Below are 14833 nucleotides of genomic sequence, written 5' to 3'. Positions count from 1 at the left end.
AGCTCGCAAGAAAATGGAAAAACTTCAGGTGGTGTATGTAACCCTAGATTTTGAATTGACAGTGATCAATTATTGCATTGGGCAAAGTAATAAATGCATGAGCACAAAAAGTTTTTCTTGGTTATGGTAATCAAAAGATACTTGTTGGAATGTCCTATCCTTCATGAGATTATGCCTGTGAGATATTGACCATCTCGGCACAGAGAACGTGATAGTGAATGTGGTGTTTAATATCTTCGTTTGAATATTCAAATGAAAATCTTGCGAGTGGTTGTCGCTTATCTTCGACGAGTTTCCTAATGGTTTTATAAAAATCTAAACTAGGAGCGTAGTTACAGATAACAGGAAGCATGCTTCGAAGAAATTTCGGGGGTGTCACTTCAGGTCACTTAAGAACAGGCATCCTTCCTTCCAGCGGGAATGTGTTAATTAAATGTCAAAGATAAAGAGATAGGTTGTTTAAGAAAGAAAGAATACGAAGCTTTACAATGTTCATGGCATAGGAGAATCTACTCATGGGTATGAGATATATAGTTTGGTTGAAACGATCTCTTGGGTTCCGTCTTATGTTTTTGCTTTTAAACTAATCTATAGTTTAGCTTAGTGGAAAATTTGGGTAGAAATGGCTTTTGTTTCTGATGTAAAGAAAGAAGTAGGACCCATGAACAATCTAGTTTTAGGGTGTAGATTAATGATCTGAAACATAGGTTAAACATGCTTTTATAACAGATCATCTACTAACTAGGGAAGAAGATGGTGGTGGTTCAGTTTAGGTTAGTTTTTTCATATATTGACTGACCCTGCAGTTTCTATACAATGTACTACTGATGTAATGATTGAAAACACCCCCTTCCCTAAATAAAATATTATGATAATGCTTATTCCCATCTTTTATCATCTTCTACTACTTTATTCGTCTCTAGATTTGGTATGTTTCTTGCATCCTTGTACATGCAAATACAATGGGTCCTAACGTTTAAATGTTGATGTTTTACAGTCTTCTTTTAGACACTTGTGGATTTTGTTGGTGAGTGATGTTGTAGTTGGACAGCTTTTTTGGTTGTATAAAGTTGGGATAGAATTTCTAGTCTTTTATACTTGTGTCGGTATGCACTTAAAATGGCTCGTGGTAAAGACAAGATATACTTTGACCAGACGTGTTCGGAATATTTTTTTATCCATTGAAACTTATTTATAGGAGTTACAATCTTTCATTGATTTCAAGTTACCTTTCCCCAAATATAAGTGTAGTGGTAATGGTTATGGCGCGACTCCTAACTCATTCCCTCGTTAAATTGTTTTAAACATATAAAGGAAAGTAAAGAATTTTTCTACAGCCTCCTAATTTTTTAGGTGGACAATCTTCATGTTTCTTTGATTTAACTATCTTGATATCTATTTATAATATATTAATTTTACTTTAATTCTTAATTGTTCAAAAAGTTTATAAAATAATGTAAATAATTAAGTGTAGTTTATTTGAAAAATAAGTATATTTATTAAGTTCAAATATATTAACAAGAATTATTAATTAATTTAACTTTGAGAAAACAAAAGTATATTAATGGTTTTTTAACGAAAATAATTAACGAAAAACTCTTTACATAAAAGAAAGTCTACAGGCGTAACTAGTAATAATATAGTACAAACTATATTACTAATTTTTTCATAAAAATATACTCCGTAATATAATCATAATCATAATCATTTTGACTTATAGTATACTATATATATTTTAGGTATAATAAAGAAGTAGTGCATTCTCCAAAATCTTACGACTCGAGTACTTTTACATCCAACAGCTTGAATTGGTAAAATATGGTTAATCCATGGTCACGCGGTAATTGTTGAAAGTAGTCTACCTTAACGGTTTCACTGTGAGGTAAATCTTGATAGTAATCTACCTCAACACTTAGCACAAATGGTAAAGCTAAAAGCAGCCATATTTTCAGAAAAACAGTGAAAGAAACCATTTGAAAGTTCACGTTTTTTGTTGTGATACACCTATAATATGACACTTATCAAACTCGTGTGTTAGTGGGGAACCTGAAAATCATTAAAGCATTGTGTTCCTTTTTTCTTTTTTTGGGTGTTCTTTAAATGTCATCATTACAGATGAAAACTATAATAGGTTTATCTTCATCGTTACTTTATTCATATCTAGTCCAAATTATAATGGGTTCTGTAAGTGGATCTATGACTGTCAATATTTCTTTTACATTAGATTAGATACCAATAAAAGTGTAATAAATAGAGTGGGCTATGAAAGCGTAGGATTTAACTAATCGAGGTGAAGAAACTGAGAGGATGGTTAATGTCGAGCGTTCTCTGGCAAACGTATTTGACAGCAGGTGGTCTCGGCGTTATATAAGAATATTAGCCAAAAATAAATAATGTGATTGTGTCGTTTGTGAGAGAATGTAAGAGCTCTCGGTGTCCATGGGAAAATCGGCCGTCAACCCTAAATCGACGCCGGGATCGACGGTCGGTCGACACCGGCACGACATCGATCCCGCCGTCGATTTCCAACCTCCACAAACCGACGCTGGTGGCAACGGATGAATTGTTTGATTTTTTGAAAAAACTAGCCGTTTAACTGCTAGTTTTGGGTTTTTTTTTTTTTTCTTTTTCCTTTTTTACACTATAAATAACACTACATTTTAACATTTTAACACACACACACACACACTCATTATTCACCTTTCACCACTTTATATCTTTATTCATCAATTTTTTTTAATCTTTTTCCCAAAATATGTCGTCTTCTTCGAGTTCTTCCGGCGACTCGTTCACGAAGTACACAATAAACGTAATTGAAAATTTATCCGATGAAGAAGAAGTTAACTCACGTCGTTATATACGTCGAAATCATTATGAAGCACATGATCGTTTGATGGACGATTATTTTAACGAGGGTTGCAAATATTCGGCTGATAATTTCAAACGAAGATTTCGAATGCGGCGACGTGTTTTTCTTAGGATTATGAATGATATTCTAAGCTACTCAGCAAATCCATTGCCGTATTCTTTTAGATGGTTTCATCGAAGACAAGATTCACATGGTAAGTGGAGTATTAGCCCACATTTGAAGATGACAGCCGCGCTACGTCAGCTAGCATACGGTTATACACCGGATGCGTTGGATGAGTATCTTCAAATGTCCGAACGAGTTGCTCGGGAATCTCTACACAACTTTTGTAGGTGTATCATTGATTTTTATGCTAACGTGTGCCTAAGAGAGCCTACTTTGCACGACATTCATCGTTTGTATGAAGGTCATGAAAGGATTCATGGTTTTCCGGGCATGTTGGGTAGTATAGATTGTATGCACTGGGCATGGGCAAAATGTCCAGTTGCGTGGAGAGGACAGTATATGCGAGGTGATCACAGTCACCCAACTATTATGCTTGAAGCGGTCGCCTCGTATGATAATTGGATTTGGCATGCGTATTTTGGTGTAGCGGGTTCAAACAACGATATTAATGTGCTAAACACTAGTGATTTGTTCAACTCAATGCTTAATGAGGAAATGCCGGACGTTCCTTATGAAATAAACGGGGTTCATTATAGCAGGGGGTATTATTTAGCTGACGGTATTTACCCAACTTGGGCGGCCTTTGTTAAGGGATTTTCAAGTGCCGTTGACGAAAAACGTACTTACTTTACTAAGAAACAAGCGAGTGCTCGCAAAGATGTTGAAAGAACGTTTGGGATCCTTCAAGGCCGTTGGCATATTCTTCAGCAACCCGCACGAGCTTACGAGGTGAATATAATGAGACAACTAATGTACACCTGCATCGTGATACACAACATCATTATCGAAGACAATGGATACAACCTTGCTGAGAATGATTGGGTAGTTGAGCCCGTCCAACATATACAACGTACGTGGATCGATAGGTGCGACGCTCGAGCAAGAAGAACGAGGGAGTTACGTGATAGAGAAGTGCATGAAGGCATACGATCTGATTTGGTTGAACATTTGTGGGATCTTCGTGACGACCTATGAATTTTATTACGTATTAGTTTATTTTATGAATTTTAATAAATGTAATGGTTTATTTTATGAATTTTAGTTAATGTAATAGTTTATTTTATGAATTTTAATCAATTATTTTGTTTTTATATTAAATTAGTTAAATACAATATTTAAAATTCAATTTAAAAAAATAAAAAATAAAAAATGAACACTGAAATCGACACTGTGGACACCTCCACCTTACACACTGTCAGTCAATTTCAGTGTCAAAAATGGACACTGAAATTGACACTGAAAAATCGACAGGGACACCTTGTGCTCTAAGTATGTGATATGAAAGTCTAGAGTTTATATTTACAGTGACATTATAGTTTATAGAAGATAAGCGATTGTTATCCTTTCCATAATTGACGCGCGTGATTTCCACTTTGAAGTAGAAAAGAATCTTGTGATGGGAAATAAGTCACAGCGGACAATCTACAGAGCGGAAATGAACATCCGTTTTAACAAACCTTTCCCGACCCGTATGAATCCCTGAGGATACTAACAAATAAGGTTTACCAAATCTAATATAAATAAGCCCCAAAACAGCAAATAAATCATAATTAAGCACACACAAAAACACGAGACCTTTTTACGTGGCAAACCTCTCAAAATAGAGAGTAAAAACCACGGGACCCGCATGCTACTTAAATTTCACTATCACTAACAAGAGAACAATACAATAGGTCTTCTCTAGATCAACTAGAGGTATACAAAATCATCATATTCTTGAACTATTACAATCAACAAGTATATGAAACAACCTAAAGACAAAAAGAGGATTTTCTCACTCAAAAACTACTATTGTTCCAAATAAAAACCCAACAAATCTCCCATTTTTTAATTGTGAGGAAGGGATAGGCATCCCGGCGATCGAGCAACAAACCTTGAGCTTATCACTTGCCAAAGCCTTTGTGAACATGTCGAAATCATTATCATTGCTATGAACTTTATCAAGTTCAAAATAACCATCTTCAAGACATTCTCTAATCCAATGCTACCGCACATCAATATGTTTTGTTCGCTTATGAAACATAGAGTTTCTAGCCAAGTGAATCGCACTCTCATTATCACAAAGAACCACATATCGTGATTGCTTAAACCCAAGGTCTTGTAGAAACCTTTTCATCCACAATAGTTCTTTGCATGCTTCTGTTGCTGCCATATACTCAGCCTCGGTCATAGACAATGCAACACACTTTTGCAATCTTGATTACCATGAAACCGATCCCTATGCGAAGGTCATCAAATATTCAGAAGTGGACTTCATGTTATCTTTGTTTCTTGCCATATCTGAGTCTGGATAACCAACAAGCATTGGCTCTCCATTTCCAAACGTGATACCTAACTTGAAAGTACCTCTTAAGTATCTCAAAATCCATTAAACAGCTTCCCAATGCTTCTTACCCAGATCTGACATAAACTGACTAACAACACCTACCACATGAGCTATATGAGGCCTAGTACACACCATAGCATACATCAAGCTATCCACCGCTGAAGCATATGGAACTCTATCCATCTCCTCAACATCCTCCTTTGAAGAAGGGCAATCCCTTTCAGTTAACTTAAAGTTGGTCGTAAGAGGGGAACTAATCACTTTAGCTTTCTCCATGTTGAATCTACTAAGCACATTTTCAATGTATTGCTCTTGATATATATGTAACATCTTGGCACCTCTATATCTAGAAATACGAATGCCAAGAATCTGTTTTGCTGGCCCCAAGTCTTTCATAGCAAAAGACTTGCTCAATTCTCGCTTTAACTGCGCAATTCTTTCAATATTTTTTTACCAACAATCAGCATATCATCAACGTATAACAACAATATGATAAAATCACCATCACCAAATGATAACTCCTAAATTATACATATTTTTAATAACATTTTAAGGAGTTATCTTGGTATTTTAAAGACATTTTAATACTTAAACACACCAAAATGGGTAAAAATGGAAAAAAGGTATTTTAAATATTTTTGTTTGAGTTATGTATTAAACAGGATCAAAAACAGTTAAAAGTTTCAGAAAAGAGGATGAAGCCGCCGGCATGGAGCATTGGAAGTCGCCGACTTGGTGAGGAAATTCCAGAATATTCTAGAATAGTCCAGAAAAACACAAAAAGCGAATGATTTGAAGAAGAGTCAACGAAGCCGCCGGCTTGACATGTAAAACGCTGGATTAGTTCCAATTTCGTGTACTTAAAGCCCAAGAAATAGCTAAAAAGGCAACAAAATCAGAAAGATTGCGGATTACTTAATCCGCCAGCTTGCCATCTAAACCACCGGCTTGGCCAAGTACAGAGATGCGTTTTTAGACTTGAGGCATAAGTTAAACTTGGATAAGGATTAACCGACTAAGGGAAGCCGCCGGCTTGGGGCACCGAACCTGTACACTATAAATATAGGCCATTTGTAACAGGTTTCAATGTACTATTTCGGTTTTCTTCTAGGGTTTTCACAAAAAAAAAACCCTATGTTATTCAAGTTCCAAGTTCGTAGTCAAGTTATAATTCAAGTTTATTCTTCAATTTACCTTTAAGGTGAAATGTCCCGTTCTTATTGATTAAAAACGTTCCATATTAATTGATTTCGTTGCGAGGTTTTGACCTCTATATGAGACGTTTTTCAAAGACTGCATTCATTTTTAAAACAAACCATAACCTTTATTTCATAAATAAAGGTTTAAAAAGCTTTACGTAGATTATCAAATAATGATAATCTAAAATATCCTGTTTACACACAACCATTACATAATGGTTTACAATACAAATATGTTACATCGAAATCAGTTTCTTGAATGCAGTTTTTACACAATATCATACAAACATGGACTCCAAATCTTGTCCTTATTTTAGTATGCAACAGCGGAAGCTCTTAGTATTCACCTGAGAATAAACATGCTTTAAACGTCAACAAAAATGTTGGTGAGTTATAGGTTTAACCTATATATATCAAATCGTAACAATAGACCACAAGATTTCATATTTCAATACACATCTCATACATAGAGATAAAAATTCATTCATATGGTGAACACCTGGTAACCGACATTAACAAGATGCATATATAAGAATATTCCCATCATTCCGGGACACCCTTTGATTATGATATAAATTTTGAAGTACTAAAGCATCCGGTACTTTAGATGGGGTTTGTTAGGCCCAATAGATCTATCTTTAGGATTCGCGTCAATTAGGGTGTCTGTTCCCTAATTCTCAGATTACCATACTTAATAAAAAGGGGCATATTCGATTTCGACAATTCAACCATAGAATGTAGTTTCACGTACTTGTGTCTATTTTGTAAATCATTTATAAAACCTGCATGTATTCTCATCCCAAAAATATTAGATTTTAAAAGTGGGACTATAACTCACTTTCACAGATTTTTACTTCGTCGGGAAGTAAGACTTGCCACTGGTTGATTCACGAACCTATAACAATATATACATATATATCAAAGTATGTTCAAAATATATTTACAACACTTTTAATATATTTTGATGTTTTAAGTTTATTAAGTCAGCTGTCCTCGTTAGTAACCTACAACTAGTTGTCCACAGTTAGATGTACAGAAATAAATCGATAAATATTATCTTGAATCAATCCACGACCCAGTGTATACGTATCTCAGTATTGATCACAACTCAAACTATATATATTTTGGAATCAACCTCAACCCTGTATAGCTAACTCCAACATTCACATATAGAGTGTCTATGGTTGTTCCGAAATATATATAGATGTGTCGACATGATAGGTCGAAACATTGTATACGTGTCTATGGTATCTCAAAATTACATAATATACAATACAAGTTGATTAAGTTATGGTTGGAATAGATTTGTTACCAATTTTCACGTAGCTAAAATGAGAAAAATTATCCAATCTTGTTTTACCCATAACTTCTTCATTTTAAATCCGTTTTGAGTGAATCAAATTGCTATGGTTTCATATTGAACTCTATTTTATGAATCTAAACAGAAAAAGTATAGGTTTATAGTCGAAAAAATAAGTTACAAGTCATTTTTGTAAAGGTAGTCATTTCAGTCGAAAGAACGACATCTAGATGACCATTTTAGAAAACATACTTTCACTTTGAGTTTAACCATAATTTTTGGATATAGTTTCATGTTCATAATAAAAATCATTTTCCCAGAATAACAACTTTTAAATCAAAGTTTATCATAGTTTTTAATTAACTAACCCAAAACAGCCCGCGATGTTACTACGACGGCGTAAATCCGGTTTTACGGTGTTTTTCGTGTTTCCAGGTTTTAAATCATTAAGTTAGCATATCATATAGATATAGAACATGTGTTTAGTTGATTTTAAAAGTCAAGTTAGAAGGATTAACTTTTATTTGCGAACAAGTTTAGAATTAACTAAACTATGTTCTAGTGATTACAAGTTTAAATTTTCGAATAAGATAGCTTTATATGTATGAATAGAATGATGTTATGAACATAATTACTACCTCAAGTTCCTTGGATAAACCTACTAGAAATGAGAAAAATAGATCTAGCTTCAAAGGATCCTTGGATGGCTTGAAAGTTCTTGAAGCAGAATCATGACACGAAAACAATTTCAAGTAAGATTTCCACTCGAAATAAGATTGTTATAGTTATAGAAATTGAATTAAAGTTTGAATATGATTATTACCTTGTATTAGAAAGATAACCTACTGTAAGTAACAAAGGTTTCTTGATCTTGGATGATTACTTGGAATGGATTTAGAAAACTTGGAAGTAAACTTGCAATCTTGGAAGTATTCTTGATTTTATGAAACTAGAACTTTTGGAATTTATGAAGAACACTTAGAACTTGAAGATAGAACTTGAGAGAGATCAATTAGATGAAGAAAATTGAAGAATGAAAGTGTTTGTAGGTGTTTTTAGTCGTTGGTGTATGGATTAGATATAAAGGATATGTAATTTTGTTTTCATGTAAATAAGTCATGAATGATTACTCATATTTTTGTAATTTTATGAGATATTTTATGCTAGTTGCCAAATGATGGTTCCCACATGTGTTAGGTGACTCACATGGGCTGCTAAGAGCTGATCATTGGAGTGTATATACCAATAGTACATACATCTAAAAGCTGTGTATTGTACGAGTACGAATACGGGTGCATACGAGTAGAATTGTTGATGAAATTGAACGAGGATGTAATTGTAAGCATTTTTGTTAAGTAGAAGTATTTTGATAAGTGTCTTGAAGTCTTTCAAAAGTGTATGAATACATATTAAAACACTACATGTATATACATTTTAACTGAGTCGTTAAGTCATCGTTAGTCGTTACATGTAAATGTTGTTTTGAAACCTTTAGGTTAACGATCTTGTTGAATGTTGTTAACCTATTATTTATTATAACAAATGAGATGTTAAATTGTTATATTATCATGATATTATGATATATAATATATCTTAGTATGATATATATACAGTTAAAAGTTCGTTACAACGATAATCGTTACATATATGTCTCGTTTCGAAATCATTAAGTTAGTAGTCTTATTTTTACATATGTATTTCATTGTTAATACACTTAATAATATATTTACTTATCATTTAACATAATTAACCAAGTGTATCAATATCTTAATATTATTTATATGTACCTAGTAAGACGTTGTTATAACGATAATCGTTATATATATCGTTTTCGAGTTTCTTAAATTGATAGTCTCATTTTTATGTATATAACTCATTGTTAAAATACCTAATGAGATACATACTTATAATAAAATCATGTTAACTATATATATAACCATATATATGTCATCGTATAGTTTTTACAAGTTTTAACGTTCGTGAATCACCGGTCAACTTGGGTGGTCAATTGTCTATATGAAACCTATTTCAATTAATCAAGCCTTAACAAGTTTGATTGCTTAACATGTTGGAAACAATTAATCATGTAAATAACAATTTCATTTAATATATATATATAAATATAAACATGGAAAAGTTCGGGTCACTACAGTACCTATCCGTTAAATAAATTTCGTTCCGAAATTTTAAGCAGTTGGAGGTGTTGATGTATCTTCTAGAAATAAATGCGGGTATTTCTTCTTCATCTGATCTTCACGCTCCCAGGTGAACTCGGGTCCTCTACGAGCATTCCATCGAACCTTAACAATTGGTATCTTGTTTTGCTTAAGTCTTTTAACCTCACGATCCATTATTTCGACGGGTTCTTCGATGAATTGAAGTTTTTCGTTGATTTGGATTTCATCTAACGGAATAGTGAGATCTTCTTTAGCAAAACATTTCTTCAAATTCGAGACGTGGAAAGTGTTATGTACAGCCGCGAGTTGTTGAGGTAACTCAAGTCGGTAATCTACTGGTCCGACACGATCAATAATCTTGAATGGTCCGATATACCTTGGATTTAATTTCCCTCGTTTACCAAATCGAACAACGCCTTTCCAAGGTGCAACTTTAAGCATGACCATCTCTCCAATTTCAAATTCTATATCTTTTCTTTTAATGTCAGCGTAGCTCTTTTGTCGACTTTGGGCGGTTTTAAACCTTTGTTGAATATGGATGATTTTCTCGGTAGTTTCTTGTATTATCTCCGGACCCGTAATCTGTCTATCCCCTACTTCACTCCAACAAATTGGAGACCTGCACTTTCTACCATAAAGTGCTTCAAACGGTGCCATCTCAATGCTTGAATGGTAGCTGTTGTTGTAGGAAAATTCTGCTAACGGTAGATGTCGATCCCAACTGTTTCCGAAATCAATAACACAAGCTCGTAGCATGTCTTCAAGCATTTGTATCGTCCTTTTACTCTGCCCATCAGTTTGTGGATGACAGGCAGTACTCATGTCTAGACGAGTTCCCAATGCTTGCTGTAATGTCTGCCAGAATCTTGAAATAAATCTGCCATCCCTATCAGAGATAATAGAGATTGGTATTCCATGTCTGGAGACAACTTCCTTCAAATACAGTCGTGCTAACTTCTCCATCTTGTCATCTTCTCTTATTGGCAGGAAGTGTGCTGACTTGGTGAGACGATCAACTATTACCCAAATAGTATCATAACAACTTGCAGTCCTTGGCAATTTAGTAATGAAATCTATGGTAATGTTTTCCCATTTCCATTCTGGGATTTCAAGTTGTTGTAGTAGACCTGATGGTTTCTGATGTTCAGCTTTGACCTTAGAACACGTCAAACATTCTCCTACATATTTAGCAATATCGGCTTTTATACCTGGCCACCAAAAATGTTTCTTAAGATCCTTGTACATCTTCCCCGTTCCAGGATGTATTGAGTATCTGGTTTTATAAGCTTCTCTAAGTACCATTTATCTCATATCTCCAAATTTTGGTCTCCAAATTCTTTCAGCCCTATACCGGGTTCCGTCTTCCCGAATATTAAGATGCTTCTCCGATCCTTTGGGTATTTCATCCTTTAAATTTCCCTCTTTTAAAACTCCTTGTTGCGCCTCCTTTATTTGAGTAGTAAGGTTAGTGTGAATCATTATATTCATAGATTTTACTCGAATGGGTTCTCTGTCCTTTCTGCTCAAGGTGTCGGCTACCACATTTGCCTTCCCCGGGTGGTAACGAATTTCAAAGTCATAATCATTCAACAATTCAATCCACCTACGCTGCCTCATATTCAGTTGTTTTTGATTAAATATGTGTTGAAGACTTTTGTGATCGGTATATATAATACTTTTGACCCCATATAAGTAGTGCCTCCAAGTCTTTAATGCAAAAACAACCGCGCCTAATTCCAAATCATGCGTCGTATAATTTTGCTCGTGAATCTTCAATTGTCTAGACGCATAAGCAATCACCTTCGTCCGTTGCATTAATACACAACCGAGACCTTGCTTTGATGCGTCACAATAAATCACAAAATCATCATTCCCTTCAGGTAATGACAATATAGGTGCCGTAGTTAGCTTTTTCTTCAATAATTGAAACGCCTTCTCTTGTTCATCCTTTCATTCAAATTTCTTCCCTTTATGCGTTAATGCAGTCAAGGGTTTTGCTATTTTGGAGAAATCTTGGATGAATCTTCTGTAGTAACCAGCCAATCCTAAAAATTGTCGTATATGCTTCGGAGTTTTTGGGGTTTCCCACTTTTCAACGGTTTCGATCTTTACCGGGTCCACCTGGATACCTTCTTTGTTCACTATGTGACCGAGGAATTGAACTTCTTCCAACCAAAATGCACACTTTGAAAACTTAGCGTACAGTTTTTCTTTCCTCAATACTTCTAGCACTTTTCTCAAATGTTCTTCGTGCTCTTGATCATTCTTTGAGTAAATAAGTTTGTCATCGATGAAAACAATGACAAACTTGTCAAGATATGGCCCACACACTCGGTTCATAAGGTCCATGAACACAGCTGGTGCGTTAGTCAATCCAAACGGCATAACCATAAACTCGTAATGACCATAACGCGTCCTAAAAGCAGTTTTTGGAATATCATCCTCCTTTACTCGCATTTGATGATATCCAGAACGTAAATCAATCTTCGAATAAACCGACGAGCCTTGTAGTTGATCAAATAAGTCATCAATTCTCGGCAGTGGATAACGGTTTTTGATGGTAAGTTTGTTCAACTCTCTGTAGTCAATACACAACCTAAATGTACCATCCTTCTTCTTGACAAACAAAACAGGAGCTCCCCATGGTGATGTGCTTGGTCGAATGAAACCACGTTCTAATAGTTCTTGCAGTTGGCTTTGCAGTTCTTTCATCTCGCTGGGTGCGAGTCTATAAGGAGCACGAGCTATTGGTGCAGCTCCTGGTACAAGATCTATTTGAAATTCAACAGATTGATGTGGAGGTAGTCCCGGTAATTCTTTCGGAAATACATCGGGAAATTGTTTTACGACGGGAACATCATTGATGCTCTTTTCTTCAGTTTGTACTTTCTCGACGTGTGCTAGAACAGCATAGCAACCTTTTCTTATTAGTTTTTGTGCCTTCAAATTACTAATAAGATGTAGCTTCATGTTGCCCTTTTCTCCGTACACCATTAAGGGTTCTCCTTCTTCTCGTACAATGCAAATTGCATTTTTATAACATACGATCTCTGCTTTCACCTTCTTCAGCCAGTCCATGCCAACTATTACATCAAAACTCCCTAACTCTACTGGTATCAAATCAATCTTAAATATTTCGCTACCTAGTTTAATTTCTCGATTCCGACATATATTATCTGCTGAAATTAATTTACCGTTTGCTAATTCGAGTAAAAATTTACTATCCAACGGCGTCAATGGACAACTTAATTTAGCATAAAAATCTCTACTCATATAGCTTCTATCCGCACCCGAATCAAATAAAACGTAAGCAGATTTATTATCAATAAGAAACGTACCCGTAACAAGCTCCGGGTCTTCCTGTGCCTCTGCCGCATTAATATTAAAAACTCTTCCGCGGCCTTGTCCATTCGTGTTCTCCTGGTTCGGGCAATTTCTAATAATGTGGCCCGGTTTTCCACATTTATAACAAACTACATTGGCATAACTTGCTCCGACACTACTTGCTCCGCCATTACTCGTTCCAACACCATTTGTTCCTTTCGTTCTGTTAACCCCTGGTCTGTAGACCTCACACTTCACCGCGCTTTGACCATTTCTTTTACACTTGTTGCAAAATTTGGTGCAGAACCCCGAGTGATACTTTTCACACCTTTGGCATAGCTGCTTCTGATTGTTGTTGGTGTTGCGATTGTTATTGTTGTTGGGATGATTGTTGTAGTTGCTGTTGTTGTTGTTGTTGTTGTTGTTGTTGTTGGGCCGTTTGTTGTAGTTGCAATTGATGTTGCGATTATTGGGATAATTGTTGCGATTATTATTGTAATTGCTGTTGTTGTTGTATTGGTGATTCTTATCACCGTTTTCCTCCCACTTTCTTTTGACTTGCTTCACATTGGCCTCTTCAGCCGTTTGTTCTTTAATTCTTTCCTCAATCTGGTTCACTAGTTTGTGAGCCATTCTACATGCCTGTTGTATGGAGGCGGGCTCGTGTGAACTTATATCTTCTTGGATTCTTTCCGGTAATCCTTTCACAAACGCGTCGATCTTCTCTTCCTAATCTTCGAACGCTCCAGGACACAATAGGCATAATTCTGTGAATCGTCTTTTGTACGTGGTAATATTAAATCCTTGGGTTCGTAACCCTCTAAGTTCTGTCTTGAGCTTATTGACCTCGGTTCTGGGACGGTACTTCTCGTTCATCAAGTGCTTGAATGCTGACCATGGTAGTGCGTACGCATCATCTTGTCCCACTTGCTCTAGATAGGTATTCCACTATGTTAACGCAGAACCTGTGAAGGTATGTGTAGCGTACTTCACTTTGTCCTCTTCAGTACACTTACTTATGGCAAACACCGATTCGACCTTCTCGGTCCACCGTTTCAATCCGATCGGTCCTTCGGTTCCATCAAATTCCAAAGGTTTGCAGGCAGTGAATTCTTTGTAGGTGCATCCTATACGATTTCCTGTACTGCTAGATCCAAGGTTATTGTTGGTATATAGCGCAGCCTGTACTGCAGCTATGTTTGAAGCTAGAAAAGTACGGAATTCCTCTTCATTCATATTCACGGTGTGTCGAGTAGTCGGTGCCATTTCCTTCAAAATAGTCAAATGGAACAAGTTAATCATACAGAATATTAAGAGTAGTTAATAGTATTTCGTAGCATAATATGAACTCATTTATAAAAGCTTTTTCTTCATATTAGCGTTTTATAAGTTTAAATTCGGGTAGTACCTACCCGTTAAGTTCATACTTAGTAGCTAATATACAATTCAACTACTACAATTCTATATGAAAAA

General features: G+C 35.4%; 1 protein-coding gene across 1 annotated transcript; it reads left to right on the top strand.

Moving 5' to 3' along the window:
* The first annotated feature begins 2755 nt into the window (after positions 1 to 2755).
* On the top strand, positions 2756 to 4009 carry LOC139901193 (uncharacterized). The gene has a single exon (XM_071883925.1). It carries the CDS (start codon positions 2756 to 2758, stop codon positions 4007 to 4009), a length of 1254 nt encoding a protein of 417 aa, XP_071740026.1.
* Positions 4010 to 14833: the final 10824 nt, after the last annotated feature.

The sequence above is a fragment of the Rutidosis leptorrhynchoides genome, chromosome 3, assembly GCF_046630445.1.
Source record: "Rutidosis leptorrhynchoides isolate AG116_Rl617_1_P2 chromosome 3, CSIRO_AGI_Rlap_v1, whole genome shotgun sequence".
Lineage (NCBI taxonomy): Eukaryota > Viridiplantae > Streptophyta > Magnoliopsida > Asterales > Asteraceae > Rutidosis > Rutidosis leptorrhynchoides.
Note: the sequence above shows the minus strand (reverse complement) of the source record. Positions and strands in the feature narration are given on the sequence as shown.

Bases quoted from the DNA above. Each gene is read 5' to 3' on its own strand.
- LOC139901193 (XM_071883925.1), top strand. From the start codon at position 2,756: ATGTCGTCTTCTTCGAGTTCTTCCGGCGACTCGTTCACGAAGTACACA.